Genomic DNA, 24,582 nt, shown 5'->3' on the forward strand with positions numbered 1-24,582 from the left:
TAGATTGTATACAACAATAGCTTCTGCTGAAATTTTGGCTATGTATGTATAGATTGCCTGGTCTTAACTGTAACCAATTGATGTTTCCATATAGTTTATGCCTTAGTTTAAAAGGGGATTATTGTTAATTGATATATATAAAGTTCTTATTCATGCCTCGACTCTTTTTTCTCCCCTCCTCAACTGTTAAAAAGATTATGAGAGATCACTGGTAGGTATGGCTTCAGGGATTCGATCCTGAAGTCCTTGCTTGCAGCCGGCGTTGCCAAAATATTCAGGCCCTTCCGCTAATAAAATGGTTTAATAAAGCCTTGTTGTTTGGAAGGGACTTATCAAGTACTTTAGTGTTAAATAATTAGGGTCATAAAAAATGGAAATCGAGGCATGCCATTAGTTGAATTTTCCATGGCCCTCGCAAATTTGAAAGTGCGTAGTCACTTTAGGCGCGTTATTTTAATAATTTATCTTCCTAAACTCGGGTGCGCATTTATGTGACCCAAATCTAAATCTCAACAATGTTGGATAAAATATGTCACGGACCATGGGTGCATTTATGTGAGGGGGTTCAAGACGTGTTTTAGATGACGTTGAATTTTTCTTAAAAAATTGAATAAATAAAAGCGGTTTAAGTTAAAATTTGCACATAGGTTTAAACATGTACTAAAATCAGATAATAGGCCAATTATAATAGTTGAGCGACTGTGCTATAATCACGGAACTTGGGAATGCCTAACACCTTCTCCCGGGTTAATAGAATTCCTTACCCGGATTTCTGTGTGCGTAGACTGTAATACAGAGTCAATCTTTTCCTCGATTTGGGATTTGAACTGGTGACTTGGGACACCATTAATTATCCCAAGTGGAGACTCTGAATTTTAATTAAAATAATGTCGTTTCGATTGTCACTTAAATTGGAAAAACTCCCTTTATTATACCCTCCCCGGGGTGTAGGTGAAAAATGAGGTGTGACAATGATTGTTTCGTTTTTTAAACTAGGTCCCATTTTCTAGGAGGGTCCTGAGAACTCCTAGCTGATGTTACTACTCATGATTGTTTTGAATTTTAAACTAATTCCCATTTTCTAGGAGGGTCTTGAAAATTTCAAATTAAATCTCACCTTAAGAGTGACAACTTCAAAGCTAAATCTTATTTCCTAAAGGTAAAACTTACGCTAAATCTTATTTTCTATGAATGTCTTAGAACTAAATCCCATTGTCCAGGAGGGTCCTGAACACTTAAAACTAAATCCCATTATCCAAGAGGATCCTGAAGAGCCGAGAATGAACTTCCTAAGCCATGCTTTCTTTCTGGAGGATCTCTGCAGAACGAACAAAATTCGTTGCCTCTGAACCATGCTTTTCCTCATAGAGGGTTCCTACAGATCGAACAAATTTTCGTTTCCCCTTCTCAAACCGCCTTTGTGCTGACAAAATTTGGGCATGACATTTGAAAAAAAATCAAACTTCTAAGCTTTGATTTGGACACAATTTTTGTCCCTGTTTCAAACAAAGAAAACTTGTGAGTTTATAAATATGGTGGTTGCTTTGTGGCATTGACTTTGAAGGCGATTGCTCCTTCACTTCCCATGATAACTTTGGTTTCAACTTGAAAGACCTTGCATGTTTATTGACTGACCACTTTCTCTGTCACCCTTATCACAGAAAATACCTCTGATCCATTCAGACCTAATACCTTCTATCTGTTGCATTGCTCATGAAACGGCATCTACCAAACCTTTGTGTTTCATATGATCCCCACGGTATATTGATTATTACCAACTTCAATGCACACATTGTTCTTTCCCGATTTAAATCACTGGCCTTGGTCTTGAGGTCTATTGCTCCATTGCTTGCCATGATAGCTTTGATTTCTGCATGGAAGATCTTGCTTGTCACTGGTTTACCACCTTTTTTTGTCCCTTGTATTTCACATGGATCCCAACGCATATTGATTGTTACCAACTCAGTGTATATGTTGTTCTTCCTTGACTTAAACCACTGGCCCTGGCCTTGAGGTCTACTGCTCCCTCGCTTGCCATGATAACTTTGATTTCTTCTTGGAAGACCTCGCTTTTCACTGGTTAACCATTTTTGTCAATCTTACCACAGAAGATACATTTGATCCGTTCACCTAACACCTTCGTTGCATCGTCTAGGGATTGATATGTACCAAAGCTTTGTATTTCACAAGGATCCTAAAGCAAGTTGATTGTTACCAATTTAGTGCGCTTGTTGTTCTTTCCTGACTTATGATGCTTTGATGTGCTAGCCAGATCTCATTTTGTGCACTTGCAAAGCTGGTGGCAAATTTTGAAGTCATTTCTCACTTGTTTTGACCAAACAGACTCATAAAAAGGAAGTAAACACGACAAAAGAAACAGAGTAAAGGACAAAGGAAATAGATGATTCCTAACAAGAAAACTACAAATGAGAAACCTATCAGATTGGATACCAACTCTAACGACCATGACATGCACCTGTGGCCTATTCTGTCAAGCAAGTCTGATGTTCAACTATTGTTGTACCCTCTAAGCCGTGAAACTGGGCTTCAATGCTCCGATTATCCAATCTGATTTACAATCCTTATTCGACTTGTAGTGCCCAAAGGGTTTTCACCATCAAGCCTCTCTCATTTGATTCTTTCTCTCAACTTTCGTCGCCTCAAGGTACCCGTGAAGGTTTTCACCAATAAGACTCTCTCATTTTTATTTCTCTCAACTCTTATCGCCTTACGGTGCCTGTGAGGGTTTTCACCGATAAGACTCTCTCTTTTTCATTACTTTTCCTACTTGGACCAGAGTGTTACCCTGATATGAATCACCTCTATTTGATCAACTTGGCATCTCTGGAAAACTGATTAGAAGGTCTTTCTTTGGACTGTAATGTGGGATTTTGGATGGGGTTAGAAAGAAAGGGTATCAAAGGCTCAAAACAGTTCGACATGGGTTTAAAATTACAACTTTTGGAATCAGATTTCTTACAGAAAACACAACTTCTGCCTCAGTTTCTTGGCTTGGGGACTTTTTTGGATTTTTATTTTGATGGGACCGAACCGTGAGGCTGCCTATGTTTCTGCTCCATTTCTCTTTATTTTTCTTCCTTTTTTTTTCCTTTCCTTCTTCTTTTTCCTTTATTTATCTTTCACGCTTGCGTTTCTGATCTTTACTACTGATTCCGAAAAAAGGGTATGAAAGAAAAATAAATAAGGCTCAAAGGGGTAACGAAGGATAAAGTGTTTAGATAGCAGAACAAAATGCCTTCGTCATTCCAATCTCCAAAACATGCCAAGTACAAACAACACAATTAAACAAACCAAGGAAAGCATTCGTAACTTCTTTTGATTGCGCCAGACTTGATAACTATATACACACATTCGGCTTCTACATTTGTTACATACAAAGCACCATTGGACAACACTCTCACTTTCATTACCACGAATGACCCCCTACAAATTTGGGTCAAACTTGTCATTATCTACACCCTGATGCGGCATATTGCGTTTCAATAGGGTTTCTCTATGTTCTATCTGCCCCAGTTTCACACAATTCAGGCTTGAAGTGATCTCACAATGCCTTTACTTATTTCCCTCAAATGTCACTATCATCTTCAAAATTGTTTCATTGCTTCCTGACTAAACTGACTTTTAAAGATTAGGCTGAGAATTATGCGTGCATGTCATGTCGCTAGGACCAGCATGAAAAGAACTATAAATGGAGAAGAGAACTAAACAAAAATTATTAGAAATAGTAAGAAACAAAGAATTGTATTAGACAGACGGTGAAAGGGTTTGAACAACAAAACAAGCAAAATATACTGGGGTACAACCCTAGAACAAACCTAGATAACACTTAATGAGAACCTATAACTAAAGGAACTAGACAAAATAAAAGGATAGAAGGGTTTGAATCACACGACAATATCCGGATTACAACTCTGAAGCAACTCGGACAACAAAAATGACAACAAAATAAACCACCAAGACTCCTACTTGGTTAGCCAAGAGATGAAGCATCTTTCCAATCACCAAACTCAATATCTTAGCCACTGACTTTTGCATCAACAATACTAGGACCTTCACAAGTCTTCATCACATTGTTCTTAACAAATTGCTTTTGGGTTCCTTTTGCCTGCTCGTTCTTAGGATCAACCTCTGATAGTGTTGAAAGTTTCATAGCACGTGGACCTCCGAGGACCTTAGAAGAATTCTTATATTCCTTTTCAAGACAAATCATGCCCACCATATATGTCTCATTATGCACGGGTGATGGACTTTGGCTAGTGTCTGCTGCATATGGATTTTGCACGACAATGTCACCTGCATCAATAAGCTTCTGAATTGCTTTCTTCATATTCCAACACTTCTCTATGTCATACCCCAGGGCATCTGAGCAATATGCGCACCTTTGAGAAAGATCCAACTTCTTTGACAGAGGGTTTGGCATTTTTATCTGGATCGGCTTCAACATGTCCAATTGCTTCAACTTTTGGAACAAACTGCGTATGGCACTCCCAATGGGGTGAAAGCCTTTTCTTTTTTCAGCAACCTCTCATTCTTAAATGCTTGATTGGGCCGGAAATCTGATCCAGGGGGTTTTCGGTAGGCTCGTGTGGGTGGATAGGCATTTCGTGGAGCTGGGTACTGAGAGAGCGATGTACGATTTTGGGAGTTCTGTGGAGAGAAGTGGCATTGGGGAGGATCATCTGGTGCGTCAGGATATCCCCGGGGACGATGTCGAGGCTGGAAGTGTTGATCGGGAAAGCCCATCGAATCATCTTTTCTGTTTCTCTTTCTTCCACCCAAGCTTACTGGGATGTTTTGAATGTCTTTCGAACAACACATGATTTTGCGTGACTTGATTCCCTCTTCTACTAGCTCCCCCATTTTTAACACATCTTTGAAAGGCTTTACCAAGGCCGGGATCAAATGATTGAAGTAGGTGGGCCCCTGGACTTGTAGGAAAAGCTCAACCATTTCTTCTTCACCAATCGGGGTATTGACTTGAGCAGCCTGCTCCCTCCATCTGAGTCCAAATTCTCTAAAGCTTTCCTCCGGCTTCTTTTCCATTCTGGATAGGGAGGAGTGGTCTGGGGTAACGCTCGATCTGTATTGAAAGTATCGAACAAAATCTTGAACCATGTCACCCAATGTAGGCCAATTACCAATATCTTGACGATTATGCCATTCCAAAGCTGCCCCAGTCAGGCTCTCACTGAAGTACGCCATCAACAAATTATCTTTCTCGCCAACACTTCTCATTTTACTACAATAATCCCTCAAATGGGCTACTGGATATTCACACTCATCATACAAGTTAAACTTTGGCACTTTAAATCCCGCGGGCAGGCGAACGTCAGGGGACACAGACAGTTCTTTGTAGGACATGCTGCCTTGATCTTCCCTTCCTTGTTTGTTCTTCGAGGATCGTTCTATGACTTTCAGCCTTCTGGGTATCCCCTCTTTCCTTTCTCTTCCTGTGAACCTTTCATTTTCAACATGCAACTTATCCCGAGGGCTCTGTTTGTATGAGTTGGGAACTTTGTGGGCAACCTCTGAGGGGTAATATCGGGCATCGTGAGCTTTGAGTGGGTGCTCATTGTTGGGGATGGTGGAAAGACAGGAGGGCAATTTTTAGGAAAGTTAATTGGAAGATGAGTGACAGAGCTACTAGGGTGGTTGGGAAAGCCATGGTAAGCGGGTGAATCTGGAGAGTATGAGGGATCATCTGGCACTATGACCGGTGTTTGGGTAAGGGTAGCATTTCGGAAGCTAGTTGGTGGCGGGGGTGGTGCCCTCCCAGTCATCCAGGCCTGATACATGTCCGTCATGTGTTGTCTTAACATCCTCACCTCTTCAACCAACCCCTTATCCTGTTCAACCAACTGCTTTCGGGCACCGGTATCAACCAACTCAGTTCTGTTGTTGTCTGCCATTGCCTTTTGACTTTGTGTTGTGGAGAAGATTTACCACTTTAAAAACCACAAATCAACCACACTTCTGCTATGAATATAACAAAATGAAACCATCACATTAGCGTTAGGGCATTTAACATAAGATAATCTCACTTCATGTGCAATGCACCTAGCCACAGTTATCGGTTCTAAAATAAGTTCGAGGGTACAAAGGTCAGTTTGCATCATCCCATTTTGTTCATTTCAACCGCTCTTTTCTTTGTTTTTCTGGTACTTCTTAGCTCGCTCATTTTTCTTCCCCTTTTTCTTTCTGATTATCGCTCTTCTTCTTCCTTCTCATTTCTCACATCCCATAACTTCACCTTTTTTCTCTCTTTTTCCGTTTCCCTTTTTCCTTTCTTTTAACAGTAAAAAAGTGATTCGATCGAACCCTATGTAGGTTGCCTACGTATCATGACCCCGCATGAATCAGATCTTTGCATAGTTCTGGAAGATCGGGAATACGGCAAACAAACTATCGTTCTTTTTTTTTCTTTTTTTTACCTTAATGACTACTCTGATGAGAAAAGAGAAATAAAAGAAGCAAATCCTTCTTTTTTTTTTAAATTTTCTAGACTCAATGTTCTATAACATATCCTAAACTCAAGCTTAACGAGCATATATTTTTCCTCTCCTTTCTTTTTTTTTTTAAAATAAACACTCTATGAGAAATTATTAAGGAAAAACCCTAGAAGAGAAAAAAATAAAAATATTTTTGATTCTTTTTTTTTAGAAGGAAATCTAAAGAATAAACCAGAGAAACATATTTTGAATTTTCATTTGATATTCCTAATGCAATATTTCGAAACAAGCAATGAAAAAGATAAAACAAAATATTTTTGGATTTCAATTTTGATTGCCTAAAGATGAAATTCTGACGATAAAACAAAAGATAAAGTATTTTTTTTCTATGTACAATATCCTAAAGTTCTAATGAAAATAAAAAGAATTTTTTTTTCATTTTTCACTAATTTTCCAAAGAAACACCTCAAAAGAAAATCTTTTTGGATTTTGGAATTAACACCATAACGAAAGCTTTTAAAGATGTACTAAAAGAAAAATTCTTTTTTTTTTTTGAATTTTGGTCCTAATATACTAAAGGAAACACAAAAATAATTCATTTTAAGTCCTAGATATTAATTGCCTAAAGAAAAAAACAACCTCAAATTTTTTTTTCATTTGTAGAATTAGTATTCTAAAGAAAACTTATAACGAAAATATAAAATGCAACATCTCTTTTCTTTTGCTTTTTGATTTATAACACACTTTTTCAGATGCAAAACTGAAAATATAATGGTAATAAAAAACTCGACATTACTATACAAAACTAGAAAGTAAAAGATGACATAAAAAAAAATCCCCTAAAGCACCTTCTGAATGCAGTGGCCCTGGGGTATCTTTCATGCTCAAACTCCGATAAGTAGATCCATATCTGTATGAGAAAACTTGAACCAACACTATGTGAGACAATAACATTCCCTACTAGACACATGCAAGACATGGTTGAGGCTATTTTTGCAAAATGGCTTATTCGGCCAAAAGGTAGTTAAAAGTGCAAAATTTGGTTAAGACCCCGCAAAGCCAAGAACCTAAGATTTACTAGGAAGACCGGACCTTATGTGGGTTGCCTACGTATCACGCCCCGAAAGACGAGAATCAGGTATGCGTAGTTCGGGCAGATTGGATATGGGCGAGAATTAAAAAAAACAACTAATTTAGAGAAAATAACTTCTTCTTTTTTTTACTTTTTCTTGAAAAATGATGAAACATGGAAAATCATTTTTTTGGATTTTCTTTTTCCTCCTTTTTTTTTTTTTTGAAAAATGATAAAAGTGCAAAATCTTTTGAAGTTTCCATGCTCTTTTTTGTCCTTTATAAAATATATCAAAAATATAATTAAGCTCTACTCACTTCATCCTCACACTTCAGCCTCTCTTTTCTCTTTTTTTTTTCCTTTTTTTTCTTTTTCATTTGCCCTCAACTATCATTGGTCCGTCAAATGACCTTTTTACCCTTGAATAAATGCAACATGTAGCACATAGGATGCATCAAGATGGTGTGTTATTTCGGGTGCACCTGTCCTAGACAGACCCAACCCCTGTGTTGAGTCCCCAAAGTCAAAATGCACATGATGCAAGCAAGCGCTCCTACTAGGGATCCGACATGAGGTCTTGTTATACTAGGTTTAAAACCTAGGTTTATTTGTTCTAGACCTGGCTTACCCGAGCGGACAACTCGAGCCGAAGGGGGGCTGCGTACCGGTAACCAAAAGATCATCCAATTTTGCAACTTGTCCGAACCTCGTTCTATTTGGAATAGGACACTAACCGAAAGAAGTCACGACCAGCGTGCACTCCTCAAGAGAGAGAAGAAAGGGATTTTGTAGCAATTTATATATACAGTTCAAATAATATCAAAGCGGTAAAAGCAACATTTAGCACATTAGGCCCAAAAATGTAATAAAATCAGATAATAAACAAAACAGATATAACAATTATTATAAGCTCGAATTCTAAACCCTGAACCAAAAGTTCTGGGTTTTTGTCCCCAGCAGAGTCGCCAGAGCTCTCACCCCTCCCTTTTACCAACACCCGCAAGGGCATAAGGGAGTTTTTCCAATTAAAGGACAATCGAAACGTGATTTATTATTAAATATTTAGAGTCGCCACTTGGGAGATTTATGGTGTCCCAAGTCACCGGTTGAATCCCGAATCGAGGAAAAGATTGACTCTGTATTACAGTCCGCGAACCAGAAATCTGAGTAAGGAATTCTGTTAACCCGGGAGAAGGTGTTAGGCATTCCCGAGTTCCGTGGTTCTAGCATGGTCGCTCAACTGTTATATTTGGCTTAAATTATCTGATTTTAACAATTATGAACCTATGTGCAAATTTTAACCTTAACCGCTTTTATTCATTTCTAAAGAAAATTGCAACGTCATTAAAATAAGTCTTGAACCACGTCACATAAATGCACCTGTGGTTTTGGACAGACTTTAACATCGTTGGGATTTGGATTTGGGTCACATAAATGCGCACCCGAGTTTAGGGAGGTAATGTTATTAAAATACGCGCCTAAAGAGACTAACGCGTTAATATTTTGGGGAAGGCCGTGAAATTCGCTAAACGGCCCTTCCCGAAATCTAAGTATTTTAATATATACAATTATCGAGGGCCCCGCAATTTATGTGTTTTGTTTTGCGAGGCTCATCCCGTTTTATTTTTTTTAAAGTGCAACCTAGAGCAATCTATAGTTTTCTACTTAATTTGTCTCTAAAATAAAAGAAAGGCTCTAATTAATTTGTTACTGGACTAATGCAAACTAGGTAATATTTTTGAACCGACATCCGACCATTGGGCTTCGATGTGAGCCCAACATAGGGAATTTAAAACCAGATATACACCATATAATCGGCCAAAACAGACCTTGGCCCAGGCCTAAATGAGAAAGGGGCCAAATTTGGCCTGGGCCGTGCATCAATTATCCTGAGGCCCAAACGTTTAGGGACTAGCCTTTTAAGTCCTGTCTTTTACACTAAATGGAATTTCAATTTAATTAAGAACACAAATCTGATGAATCTACTACTAAAATTAACTAGCCAGTAAAATAAATTCAATGCAATATTAAACATGAGTTGGAAAGCAACTGATTTCAAATTTCATGACCCACATAAACTGCCTATGATCACAATTTCAAACATGGTGCATACTAGTTCAAATTTCAAATTCCCTACTATGACTCATTTTTATTAAAATGTTGACTCATGAACTTTGATTACACACTAACGTGACCACATATGAGAATTGAAACTCGAGAATTAAGGATGCTGGACGAAAATGGATTGCCTAAATTAACCTTACGAATTACATATCACATATCTACTTTTAACTTCCTGATTTCGAACCCACACACAACCACTCAAACTCAGAATTATAGATTAACTCGCATCATCACTACTAAATATAAAGCTCCCATGATCAGAAGAAGTATCACACTACTTTAACAGTCTACAGCCTAATTAATCACAACTTGAAAATACCATTTATACAGATCTAGGAAAACCGGAAATTAACTAAACTAATAGAAACTATTATGTTAGTCCAGCATGGAATTATTACAACGAATACTCATGTAAACTCATATGCATTTCTAAATATCTAACACACACTTAACGGTTTAAATGCACAAACTTATAATTAACAGTCCATCAGTACGGTTACTACAGTATAATGAAAGCAGTAAATCAACAATAGGCCTCCACTTCAACAACAATAGGCCTCCACTTCATTCATTTTCAACTGGATATTTTCATACATCGAGTTTCAGGACATGTACATGGTATGTAGAACAGAAAAATGGGGTAAGCAATCAGCAACAGCAAACAGCAAAATACAGCAGCAGAAAGCCCAACACAGTAGCTTCAACACCTCAATCCAGAAATCCCAGCAACACGGAGAAAACCAGAAAAATGGAGAAGAAAAATAGTCCGGAAATCTCTCTTTGTTTTCTCTTTATAGCTTTGAATTCTCTCTGGTGTTCTTTCGCTCTCAATATTTCAGAAAATTTGGTTCTATCTTCTTCTTTTTTCAAAATGAAATCTGCCCCTGTATATTCAGTGTATATCGAGTGTATACCGCTCTCTCCGCCCCCTTCTTTTCTGATTTTTAGCTCCCTTAAATGGGCATTCAATTAGTGCATTTTCCACTACCAACTTAAATTTTCATTTCTTTAATCCTCCACTCCATTTTCCACTCAATTATCCACTTAATTATTTAATCCATTAGTGCAATCCTAATCCTACTATCCACTAAAAACTTCTTAAGTTAGGTAAACATTACCCTTATTGAACAACCCCTAAACCAAATTATTCTACTAAATTAATTTAATTATCTCTAAGTAATAATTACCACACCTAACTAAATACCAAATTAAAATAAAATTACAAAAATTCGAAATTAAACAATAAAAATGCAAAATACATTTTTTTGTGATTTTTTCAATTTTGTAAAGCAGATAAATTACTAACTGATTTAAAAATGCAAAAATTAAATCCTAAATGCGAATGCAACATATTTTTTGTATTTTCAAGATTATGTAAAGATAAAAATAAGGTACTATTTTTGTATATTTTTATTTAAATTTATGAAAGATACGTAAGCTAAAATATTTTTTTGTAATCTTTCATTTTTATGACGAAAATAAAGTAAAGAAGTCAAAAATAGTTGAAATAGCTATATTAGGCCTACATTAAATATTTACATGCTAAAATATAAAAATCTTGGGTAGGGTCAAAAATCACATGTCTACAACGTCGCTTCAGACCTGAACTGGTTCCCTTGATTGAAACGAAGTTAACAAGCTTATTGAGGCTGGTTTTGTTCGTGAAGTTAAATATTCTACATGGATTTCAAGCATCATCCCTGTAAGAAAGAAGAATGGCCAAATCCGAGTTTGTGTTGACTTTAGGGACCTAAATAACGCTTGTCCTAAGGATGAATTTCCTCTTCCTATCCCTGAGCTCATGATTGATGCAACAACTGGATACAAGGCGATGTATTTCATGGATGGTTCATCTAAATATAATCAAATTCACATGGCACTGAAGGACGAAGAACTTACTTCCTTTCTCACCCCTAAAGGTATATACTGCTACAAGGTAATGCCTTTCGGTTTGAAGAATGCTGGTGCTACATATCAATGTGCCATGCAAAATATTTTTGATGACATGCTTCATGAAAACATGGAGTGTTATGTTGACGACTTGCTAGTAAAGTCAAGGAAGAAAGATGATCACTTGCAAGATTTGAGGATGGTATTTGAATGGCTTCGGAGATACCAACTCAGAATGAATTCGTTGAAGTGCTTTTGGAGTTACTTCTACGAAGTTTCTGGGTTTTATTGTTTGACATCGAGGAATCGAAATTGATCAAGCTAAGGTGGATGCTATCTTGAAAATGCCCGAGCCTAAATATATTCATGAATTAAAAAGCTTGTAGGGTAAGTTGGCATATCTTAGAAGATTTATTTCGAATCTGGCTGGAAGATGCCAACCATTTAGTCGCCTCATGAAGAAAGGGGTTCCTTTTGAATGGGACCAAGCTTTCAGAAATGCTATTGAAAGCATTAGGTCTTATCTGATGAAACCTCTAGTATTGGCAGCCCCCATACCTGGAAAGCCATTAATATTATACATTTCAGCACATGAAAGGTCAGTAGGAGCGCTTCTCGCTCAAGGAAACAATGAAGGCAAAGAAAATGCGCTTTATTACTTAAGTAGGATGATGACGCCAAATGAGCTCAAGTATTCACCTATTGAGAAGTTATATTTGGCGTTTGTCTTCTCTATTCAAAAGTTGAAGCATTACTTCCAAGCTCACGTTGTGCAACTCGTCTCAAGAGCGAACCCTATCAAGTTTGTCATGTTTAAACCAGTCTTAAGTGATCGATTAGCAAGGTTGTACCTCCAATTTCAACAATTTAAATTTGTGTATGTTCCTTAAAAGGCAATAAAAGGACAAGCATTAGCAGACTTCCTAGTTGACCATCCGATTTCAGATGATTGGGAGTGTCTGATGAATTGCCTGATGAAAATGCAATGGTCATAGAAATTCAGCCTCCTTGGAAGATGTATTTTGATGGCGCTGCACATCGTGAATGAGTTGGCGCGGGAATAGTGTTTATCACTTCTCAAGGAGAAGTTTTGCCCTATTCGTTCACTCTGACATAACGGTGCTCCAATAACGTTGCTAAATATCAAGCGCTCATACTTGGGCTTGAAATGGCTGTGGATATCAGATAATTACAATTACAAGTTTTTGGAGATTCCAAGTTAGTGATCAATCAGATTTTGGGTAGCTATGAGGTCAATAAGCCAGAGTTGGTGCCATATCACAAATATGCTCAAAGATTGGTAAGATGGCTTAGAGAGGTAACTATTTAACACGTGCCGAGAAAGGAAAAAAAAAGAGCTGATGCATTAGCAGCATTATCTTCTACATTATCTTTACCTGATCAGACACAAGTCGTTGTTTGCCAAAGATGGGTAGTTCCTCCACCAAATGACTATGAGGAAGAAGAAAGCGAAGTTTAGCATATTGCTTTCGTTCTTGAGGTTGAAATTAAAGACTGGCGACAACCATTAATAGATAATCTTTGTTACAGTATATTGCCAGAAAATCCTCGAAGGAAAACGAAAATCCGAAAGAGAGCCCCTCATTTTCTTTATTACAAGAATACACTCTACAGACGATCATTTGATGGAGTGCTCCTACGTTGTTTGGGAACTGACGAATCCCTTCAAGCCTTGCAAGAAGTACATTCTAGAGTATGTGGTGTGCATCAATCTAGGCCAAAACTTCATTTCCATATAAGAAGAATAGGGTATTATTGGCCAACCATGGTGAAAGATTGTTTGGATTACGCTTGGAGGTGTAAAGCTTGCCAATTCTATGCTAACTTCATACATCAACCACCTGAAGTATTGCACCCAACTGTTGCTTATTGGCCATTTGATGCTTGGGGTTTGGATGTTGTTGGTCCATTGCCAAAGTCTTCTGGTGGACATCTATAAATTTTGGCCGCAATTGATTACTTTTCGAAATGGGCAGAAGTTGTTTCTCTTAAGGAAGTAAGGAAGTAAAGAAGGAAAATGTAGCTAACTTCATCCGAGTCAATATTATCTATCGATTTGGCATTCCGCGATATATATTGATGGATAATGGTAAGCCATTTGATAACAAGTTGATGAATAAAATATGTGATCTTTTTGGCTTCAAGCAACACAATTCCTCCATGTATTATGTTGTTGCCAATGGACTTGCTGAAGCATTTAACAAGACGCTCTGCAACTTGTTGAAAAAGGTTGTTTCTAAGTGTTAGAGAGATTGGCATGAAAGGATGGAAGAAACTCTTGGGCATATAGGACCATATATCGCACACCAACGCAAGCGACTCCTTATTCACTTGTTTATGGAGTTGAAGCGCTCCTTCCACTTGAGCGTCAAATCCCAACGTTGAGGCTTGCCATTCAAGAAGGACTCACTGATGAAGAAAATGCTCGGTTACGCCTTGAAGAATTGGAAGCTCTTGATGAAAAGAGGCTAGAAGCTCAACAAAGCCTTGGATGTTATCAAGCTCGCCTGTCTCGATCTTTTCACAAAAGGGTATTCCTTAGATCTTTCCAAGTGGGTGACCAAGTTCTTGTGTTCAAAAGGCCTATTATTACCTCTGGTCGATCTTGGGGCAAATTCTCTGCTAAGTGGGATGGACCATATATCGTACAAGAGGTATACGCAAGTGGCGCTTACAATATAGTTGACTTGGAAGATTTGCGGATTGGCCCCATCAACGGGAAATTCATGAAGAGATACTATCCTTGAGGAAAACAAATACGCTCCTCGACGCACGAGCATAAACTGCATGTTACTCCTGGCCCGCAAGAGTATAAACTGTGCACGTCCAAAAAAAGTCCGCTAGGTTGAAAATCTCAAAAGAGGCGGCTTAGGCAAAAGTTAGGACATCAAAAAAAATAAAGTCCGCTAGGTTGAAAACCTCGAAAGAGGCAGCTTAGGCAAAAGTTAGGACATCAAAAAAAATAAAGTCCGCTAGGTTGAAAACCTCGAAAGAGGAGGCCTAGGCAAAAGTTAGGACGCAAAAAAAACTCACCCATTTCGAACTATGGAATGACTTGATCCTCTTCACCGAGGTACGTAGGCAGATTAGAGTTTCATTCTAAGTTCAGTCATATGAGTTCAAAAATACAAATTACCCAAGGCATCCTTCAAATGAGTCAATGAGATATGGTGGAATATGATTCACTTGATTGACACTTGAAAATTGGGTGTACATGTATTCTTTCGTTAAACTCTTTGTCTTATCTTGATAGATCAGCGGAAGCAAGTCCTCTATGTCAAATTAAGGTCTTTGATGGAATGATTGTAGTTTCTTTAATAAAAGGCTAAGTATTCAAGTTGAAGTCTCCGATTTTAAGTCAAGTTGATTTTTTTCAGGTTTGTTACATCATCAATTTGAAGTGTTCAAACCGACTAGTTCCTTAAATCAAAGTCCGCAAGTATGTCAAGTCTTCAAACATAAAGCACTAAAAAAGGGGTCAAGAACAAAGGGGAACATTAATGAGAACGCACAATATAAAGTGAAGCAAAAGAAGTTTTATTGCCGATGAGAACATCTACTAAACAATCAAATGCAAGAAGAAAAGAAAAACAACAAATAAAGCAGTGATTATAGCCTAATTTAAGCACAACTTGTAGTTGGCCAAATCCTTGAGCATAGTTTCCAAGTATTTCTTCTTCTTCTCCAAATCGACCAAGTCATCAGCAGTCAACGAGGCAGTGCAATATGCGTCATACTCCTTTCTAGTAGTTGAGGCTCCTAACTTGGCTTCTTCAACTTCTTTCTCAACAACTTCTAAAAGGGCTTCTAAGTTCTTCTCTTTTTCACGGAGCTTCTCTATCTTCTCTTTCACTGTAACTAAGGACTGGCGGATAGATGACATTTCTCTAACCTTCTCTTCTTCTTCAATCATGGCATTTGTAAGGTGTACCTCAACATCTGATATTGCATTTACTTTAACCTTCTCAGATAAATCCGACCGTGTCTTGTTATAGGAAGCAACAAGCTCAAAAAGAGACTCTAATAGGTTTCTCAAAGGGGAAATAACTACATTATCCCCACCCATTGCCTCAAGGATCACTTTAGTATTTTCTTCAAGCTCAGAGATATTGTCTGCAATGCTGCCTTTCAGCTTATGCTGAATCGAAGTCCAAAGCTTCAAGATAAACTCCTTTCGAATATCCAAGACAGCCTTCTTTCCATCAAAAACTGAAGTTGCAATTGTTGGTCGCAAATCAGAGCCCAACTTTGCCCTAATTTCATCATGAGAAGTAGAAGTTGCCTCTTGATCTGCCTTAGCTGTGGAAGATGATTTCTGTGGGTTCGGTCCTGCTACAGACTCACCACTTTCTTATGGCCTTACTCGTTGCAACGCTCCAACGTTATTAGCCTGGAAAAAAAATAAACGTATGAACACTTTAGCAAAGTCATTTGGCCATGGATAACAAAAAAATAAAAAGTTTATGTTTTCTTTTACCTTCTCGTTCTGAGTTGTTAGTGTTCTTGAAGGGCTATCAATGCTTTGGACCCCTACAACCTCTTATGGGTTTGGCCTTTTCTTTTTCCAACATTGATATCCTTTGCTGCTATCACTCTCCTCTTGGGATAGGCGCTTGTTAGAGGCATCAACGACTATACCAAATGGAATAAGACCTTTATCAGCTGGAGCAGGGATCTCTTCTCTTCGAATTTCTTTGTGTAGCATGGGTATGTTGCATGCTCGCATCTCAACTATCTTAGACTGTAAAGCAAGAAGCTTATCAATCACTAAGACATCCTCGTTGCGGTCTTAAATGGTATTTGTAATTGGCTCAACGGTATTCATCAAAAATTATAAGTGGTCTTCAAGAAGGCTTCCATGTGCCCTTGCCCACCAAGATCTATAGTTAGATGATGTAAACTTCTGCATGTTGGACCCAAAAGGAGGAAATACTGCCCTCGACTTAGATCTGGTCAACACACAAATCCGCACAAGTCTTAACCCTTCTTCTAATGAGGCCTGACGAAAATCATACTCAAAGCGACCAGGGGTGTCTTGATAAAAACCAAATTGGCGGCTAAATCGACGAGGGCTATAAGGTTCAATAACAAAATTGACTCCGTCCCTCAAAGGAAGATAATTCGAGCGAATACTCATAAAGAAATTTAACTTAGACTTATCTGCCTTACCATCATCATAGTAGTGGTACGGACCAGATCTGCGGGGCATTGTCGGAGTTCAAATGATATTTTCTCCATTATGAATACGCTTCCTTGCTTCCTCTTTCCCAAAATATCTAGCAGCACCTTCACCGGAACATGCGGCCATGAGAGGAATAGCCAGCCCCTTTGCATACGAAAAATGAGTCTTAAAGTACTGGGCTAACCAACCATACACATAATGAGCAGGAAAGCAAGTTTGAGCAAGATTAAGCAACAAGCACTTTGAAATCTCGTTCAAACCCTTATATATTCTGGCTAAGACCGGGACTGCAAGGCTGACTCTTCGTTTACAAGCAAGATGACACACGATCTTAAAGGTCCCAAGATGAATGAAGTCACCATCTTTTGAAGGGAGCACAAAAATACATAACCAACAAGATAGAAAAGCAGCCAAGTATGTCTCGTCTTTCTTGTCATCCATAACTCCTAGCTTATGGAATAAAGCTTCTTCAACAGTCGACCAATTAACTGTTTCCTCTATGATCCCGATAGGATTGTGCATTTATTTCAAATGAGCAGACTTCTTTTCTTTCCTTAAAGGAGGCTGAGTATACTTCATTGTCTTCCTGCACTAGAACTCTACCCATTTTTTCGTAGAAACCTTTGGATCATTGCTACCTCTCTCACGGAGCCGATGGAAGGCATCAAACAAATGCTCACAAGTCTGGGGAATAAACCTTCTCCCCTTGTCGTACATGCCTGTAAGCTCTTCAACATTTGGCACAACTTTCTCGTAAGGAGATCCAGTTATAGGCAAACCACTGATCTTATACAAATCCCAAAGTGATATGGATAGTTCTCCAACAGAGGTAAGCAATGTGTTGGTAACAGGGCACCATGCCTCACAGAAAGCCTGCATAATATTCGTATTACGGTCATATGTGAAAAGTGAAGCATATACGGCGTCATAAATTCTTGCACCCTCCAGTGACAAGCGACACCTACTTAAGACGTCTTCTGCCCATTCCCAGTAGCCAGGAACGTAATGAAATTCACCGCCGAACGGCAAATCATTGCCCCAATAAGTTTCCTTATTAACAATTCGACGCCATAGGCATAGTAAGGTACTCGCGACATTCCAAGCACGATGAGTAGTGGTGCAAAACATCCATGTCTTGGGAGGACGACTATTGTATTCAAGAGTCCAGTCTGCCAAATAAAGTGGGGCCCTCAAAGGTACCCATGAAGTTGTAGCATATTGGCCGATTAGTGTCCTACCAACTAGTAACCTTGTCCCCTCCTTGCTTCCCTTATGGTCCGAAATAATAAGGCATTGCGAATTAGAGGAAGAAATTCTTGAGTCTTTGAAGTAAACCATGTTTAGACTGCAAAAAAAGAGAAAAGTGTTTATTAGCACTTAACTTAGAAATGCGATATTCATAGCCTTAAATTCGTAATATAATGTATCATATCTCAAGACTAATCCTACCAAACATGGAAAAGGAAAAGTCTTTGGCTTGGACGGTGTAATGATCTTTGCCATAGATAAAGAAAGTCAAGTTTTCAAATAAAGTGAAGTCTTTGGCTTAGACAGTGTAATAGTCTAAGCCTCAGATAAAATAAAGTTAAATCTTCAAACAAGATGAAGTCATTAGCTTAGACGGCGTAATGCTCTTCGCTTTAGACAAAATAAATCTTTGGTCCGGACGGTGTAATGGTATATGCCTCAGATAAAATGAAGTTAAATCTTCAAACAAGATGAAGTCATTAGCTTAGACGGTGTAATGGTCTTCGCTTCAGACAAAATAAATCTTTGGCCCAGACGGTGTAACGGTCTATGCCTCAGATAAAATGAAGTTAAATCTTCAAACAAGATGAAGTCATTAGCTTAGACGGTATAATGGTCTTCACTTCAGACAATAAATCTTTGGCTTAGACGGTGTAATGATCTATGCTTCAGATAAAATAAAGTCAGATCTTCAAACAAGATGAAGTCATTAGCTTAGACGGTGTAATGGTCTTCGCTTCAAATAAAATGAAGTCTTTAGCTCAGATAATGTAGTGGTCTTCACTTCAGACAAAATAAATCTTTGGCTCAGACGATGTAATGGTCTTTGCCTCGGATAAAAGTAAAATCTTCTACTTGAGACGGTGTAAAGCCTTATCCTTGTTCAAAGGAGTGACATTGTCGTGTATGAAGTAATATTTTTTTTTGCCAACATTAGCAACGTTTCGGGCAGATAATTTTCTTTTAAATCACTTGATAGAAAATTTCAGGAAGAAAATAGCAATAAATATTCGAAGATATCAAGGAATTACCTGTCGAAAGAGAAAAGAGACGATCGCTTCGAGAGGACATGAAGGCGTGCAAGTTGCTAGCCCAGACAGTGGAGATACTGCAAATTATTCATGAAACTAAAATTGTTGGAGTGAAGCATATTAAATAATCTTACAGAATGCTCCTACAAGTGCAAAAAAAAAAAAAACAATAGTAATAATAACTAACAAGTTTCAGCCTTTATCCTCATACATGTATGGTTGGAGTACCTTAGTACTGTTGTACTAATTTTATCATAAGTTGAGAAGCAAATACACAGAATAATTGATGCATCCGACATGAAACACTAGTTTTGATCTTGTTAAAACCTATATCACTATTCACTGGTACATTAGGGAGAAAGGGTTCTCATAAAAGATTTCCTCGTAAACTTTGCAGTAAAGCACTCCATGTGACAAAGGTAACAACAATGAGTTGTCTTCTACTTATTTTTTCTCTTACAAGTGAATACAAATTTCATACAAAGAGATTTGTAAAGTACAAAAGTAAAAAGGTTATTATTGTATTAATGTACTTGTTCTCTATTTTAAAAAAAAGTTGGCATGTAGCTATTGTACTATTTAAAAATAAAGTGTCTTGAAACAAAGTTTGTGATAGAAAAAGTGAATAGTACCAAAACAAAAGACATTGTACTTGATATTTCACATATGAAAAGAGAAATTGAATAGTACAAATAAATGTTATGGTACTTGACATTGAAAATGACATACGGCAAAGCTGCAAGTGCACAAATCTTTGAAGTTTGGGCAAGGAGAGGCAACAGATTCTTAATGAAAAATAACAAAGTGCAGTGTATCATCAAATCAAATAAAAAAAAGGAAAGAAGCAAGAGGGAAATTACCAAGAGGAAGGATTAAGCTAGTGAAAGTTCTTGTTGTTTTGGGAATATGGGAATACTAGACTCAAGGTCCTATGGAGTCTATTTATAGATCAAGCATGGACAAAGATGTATGACTCCTAATTGAATACTAATACCTTCAGTTTCTGCACGATTCCAAGTGTAAGGAGGAAGTTTGTTAGAAGTGATAATCCACAAAAAGATTCTAATTTCAAATTAATTTGGATAAGTATGGAAAGCTTTAACAGTACTTGAATCAGCCATGAATTTTCTTATTTTGACGAATTGAATAAATGGTCAGCAAGACCATTTTCTTAAATAAGGACGTACATTCATATCAAAATTTGATTAGATGTTTACATCCTTAAATGAAGGATATGAGATTCCTTTCTAATTGGAAGACAAATGTATTAGATATTAACGTGATGGAGAGAGGAATATGACTTACTAAAGTGGCTAATAAATGAATCATGATCTTACATAGCTAGTGATTACAACTCAAACACTTGTGGCCTTGCAGCATTTTCGTATGCGGCCAAATACTCAAATGAAGGTAAAAATAGCACGGTATAGCCATTTTTCTGATTGGTCATTCAAAAATAGCCAACGTTTACGAAGTTAATGAAAAATAGCCACTATTTTTCTGCAACAGAGGCCGGTCCAGCATAATATACTGGAGTTCGGTGCACCTGTGTATGAACTCCAATATATTATGTTGGACCGGTATACTTTGCTGACTTCAGTATAATATACTGGAGACTAGAGCACCGATGCTCCAAACTCCAGTATATTATACTGGACAATTATAATTGCTGGAACTCCAGTATATTATGCTGGAGTTCTAGTGTACTTATGCTGGAACTCCATCATATTATGCTGGAGTTCCAGCATACTTATCCTGGAACCCCAGTATAATATGTTGGAGTTCAAGCATACTTATGCTGGAACTCCAGTATAATATACTGGCGTATTTTTCGGATTTTGAACAGTGTTTTCGCTCAGATTTATCTTTACATGAAAAGTGGCTAAATTTCGATTACTTTTGAAACTGGACTATTTTTGAACGACCAGTTATAAATCTGGCTATTTTTGAATTTCTCCCCAAAAAGCAAGGCGTCAAATTAAATAGATAAAGCCAAAGCGAAATTATCACATATACTTCAAGCCTAGTCTCGGAAGATTAATGTTCGACAAGTCTTGAAGTAGGGGGTATTTGTAAGCATTTAAATTTTATCGGATTTAAATTCATAAAATAATTTGGACCATATTAAATTCAAGATATTAGTCCAAATAAATATTGTGGCTGGTAAATTGGGCTAATTATTTATATCCAATATATATATGTTTGGCTAGTTCATTTAATTGGACTATAAATTAAATGATAAGCTCACTCCATTAGCCCAAGGTCCAAATGGCTATTAGCCCGTCTTAAAGCCCATGCTCATGCCATATGTCAAGTGGCGTGGCAATCCAAGACAAATAAATGAGCCAATAAAATCATGTCATGTGTCAAGTGATATGGCAATCCAAGCCAAATAAATGAGCCAATTAAATCATGCCAAGTGTTTGGATGGTATTGGTCAGTTCAAACAGACAAATCAAATCGCAGAGCCACATCACTCCCTACAACTATAAATAGAGGTCTTCATAAAGCTAGAAGACACCAGAAGTGATAACAAGAAGCAAGCAGAGAGCTCGTGGATCAAACACCGCAGATTTCTCTACAAGCTACAAGGTCAAGCACTCAAGCTACAAGTTCAAGTTCAAGATCAAGATCAAGAACGAAGCCAAATCAAATACTCAGGCGTTCAAGATCAAAATACTTGTTCGTGATCAAACCCAAATTCAAGGAGGAGATTCAAGATCAAGCTTTACAAGCCCTTGAATCAAATCAAAGTCAAGCTCATTAATATACTCTACATTCTTGAAGAATCAGAAGAATACCATAGAGATTGTAACACTTTAATTTATTGAAATCAAATACTACATTTGTTACGCAATTTCCAGTCTTGATTATTTATTTTTCTAGGCACAAAAATTTATTGTTACAATCCCAATTTGTGCGACACTTTCTATTTTTCGAGACTCAAACTTCATAATTTTGACCTTAGAGTTGAACATGGAATTATTAAATCTTTTGAAATAAATATTTGAACTACGTAAAAAAAATATCACAGGGCAGCTCGGTGCACGAACCATCCCACATTCGCACAAAATTTGGAAAAGAGTCGTACCCTAAGGTGGTGTGATGTAAGCAATCCGCCCTAATACCAGTTCACCACATGGTCACAAGGATGGTCAGTTGGTCACTCTTTGTCGGAAAATTGTACTGTATATATAGGTAAAATATACGTTTTAGAGGTATATAACACATATTGAACCCCCTTTGTCGGGAATTTTTTTTCACTTCTTTCAAATTTGAATATCCTTGAAAAAATCCCTACCTTCGCCATTGCCTAATACAAGTATCAATAATTGATTCCATGGTTCGAACTCATAACCTATAGGCTACACGGAGACAACTTTACCATTGCTCTATGCCCCCTTAAAAGCATTACAAGTCATAACTATTACTAAAAAAAATTAAAAGACATATGAAAAAATTATGGTGGATGAACAACTTGTTTGATCTCAACACCCAAATACCTTCACTGAAATTGGGACGGAATGAGTATCATATATGACTATTTCTTCAAGATAGACAAAACAGATGAAAAAAAGATAGGGAAAAAAATCCCAAGAAGATAAGAAAGTAAGGACTATTCCTATCACAAGAAGAGAAAGTATCATCGAAGAAAGGAATAAAAATCAGAATCCAAAGCCTAGCTAGTACTAAAATAAATTCAAAGAACTAAATTAAAAAAAATTAAATACTAAAATTAAAAATCATACTCTGTTGTAAAGCTACTACATTAAAATCAACACTGATAAAAAGGTTCTGCACAACATCAGTGTATTGAATATCAATGTGTACACCATACTAAATGCTTATAACAGCCTCATTTAATATGTCTTGCCTCTACAAGAATCCCAACTAGGGACCAAATTTATTGACCAAAATTCCTAAAATATAAAATCCAAAAATTACATATTCCACGTGTTAATTATAAATCACACAACTCACAAAAATTTTAAAATTCGCGAGCCTAAATTAGTTTAGGTGCGCTCAAGTTAACCTAATCACGTCCCAAGCTAAGGGTTGTAAAAGTGGTCACCACATCTACATTTCCAGCCAAGTGGTTTGTAATTGGAGTACCTATTAGCCCCAGGTGACTGAAAATAGTCCATGGGCATACCTTGGATTCGACTCGGTTCAACTCGGTGGTGACTCGGTATCGTTGGCACTTGAACTGCCATGCATGGGTGGCATTGGTTACACTTGTTGTAACAACTTGGTGGTGTTGAACCCAATCTTGTTTTCTCTTCCACTAACAAATCCTAAAAAATAAGACAATAAGAAAAAGAAAAAAAACAAGAATCATTATAATACAACCCCATAAGCATACATGCAAGTTAACTACTAGTATAATATTCAGAGGGAATTCTTACGTTCAACTAAATTTATTGCTTTTGACTCGAATTATGTATGTATATGCCAAAAAAAAAAATACAATCAAATCTCTCTATAAAAGCATCGTCGTATAACAATTCACTTAAAAAAAGTTTTCTATAGAACCAAATTTCATATTAATTGTATAATATGTTCCCTATAATAACATGTTGCTATAATACCCAAAATAATGAACAAATGAGTCTGTTGCAGAGAAGTTTGACTGTATATGAAGTTAAATAAGATCAAACTAATTCTGAATCGACCAACTCTAGATTCTGAATTCGACTCTGATTCTTATACGTGTATTTGAGGGAAGGGGGAGGAGAAAAATTAAGAAGATAATTTACCTGAGTAAAGTCTTGGGGTTTGTTTTTATGACATAAACAAAAGGAAGGAGAGAAAACAAGAAAGAAGAAAAGGGCAATAATTATGGCTTTGATAGAAAAAATTAATGAGAAATTAACTGAAGTGTTAGTAACCATGGTAGCATTTTTTTTCCACTTAATTAATATATAACTTCAGATAATCAAATGAACTATAAAGTTTAAGTTAGGAAAAGAATAAAGAAGGAAAATCTCAGTTATATTTAGAAGTAAAAGAATGAGTAGGAAGAGAGAAATGGAAGAATTAGGTTATAAGGAGTATAATACTTTAGGTTTGAGAGAGGAGAAATGAAAACAAAAGAGAGGAGAAGTGCAGAAGAAAGTGAATCTATGAATTTTATCTTCTTGTTTTTTCAATTATTTTACACTGAGGGAAAGACAAAAGATTGAAAAGAACAAGTCAAGGAAAAGGGGAGACAGAAATAGGGAGAATTGGTACAGAGAAAAAGGTAGGAGAGCTGCTTGCTTTTCCATTATTGAGGGATTGGCCATTATTAGTAGCTGTTTGTATGGTGATGGATTAAATGGGAAGAGTAATAAAAAAAATCGAATAAAGATAAGGGGTATTTATTTGCAAATAGGGGTCATTACCCAAATAGAAGGATAAATTTATTATTTATTTTTCTCGGTCGATATATAAATATATATATATATATATAATACACTAATTGCAATACATAAATTATATTTATATATATTTGTCGGTTATTTTTAGTTTAATCGGTTGGGTTGGCGACTGTTTAGATTAACT

At 37.0% G+C, this 24,582-nt stretch overlaps 1 protein-coding gene and 1 non-coding gene across 2 annotated transcripts; one reads left to right on the forward strand and one right to left on the reverse strand.

The window, feature by feature from the left end:
* Positions 1 to 13,656: 13,656 nt before the first annotated feature.
* Positions 13,657 to 14,324, forward strand: LOC138869657 (uncharacterized). Its single transcript, XM_070147290.1, has 2 exons — positions 13,657 to 13,819; positions 13,927 to 14,324. Exons 1-2 carry the CDS (start codon positions 13,657 to 13,659, stop codon positions 14,322 to 14,324), a joined length of 561 nt encoding a protein of 186 aa, XP_070003391.1.
* An 8,507-nt stretch (positions 14,325 to 22,831) lies between these two features.
* Positions 22,832 to 24,381, reverse strand: LOC104248033 (uncharacterized). The gene is made up of 2 exons (XR_716371.2): positions 23,796 to 24,381; positions 22,832 to 23,333 (listed from the first exon to the last, which is right to left on the reverse strand). It is a non-coding gene; the product is annotated as an uncharacterized protein (transcript).
* Positions 24,382 to 24,582: the final 201 nt, after the last annotated feature.

Source organism: Nicotiana sylvestris, chromosome 5 (genome assembly GCF_000393655.2).
Source record: "Nicotiana sylvestris chromosome 5, ASM39365v2, whole genome shotgun sequence".
Classification (NCBI taxonomy): Eukaryota; Viridiplantae; Streptophyta; class Magnoliopsida; order Solanales; family Solanaceae; genus Nicotiana; species Nicotiana sylvestris.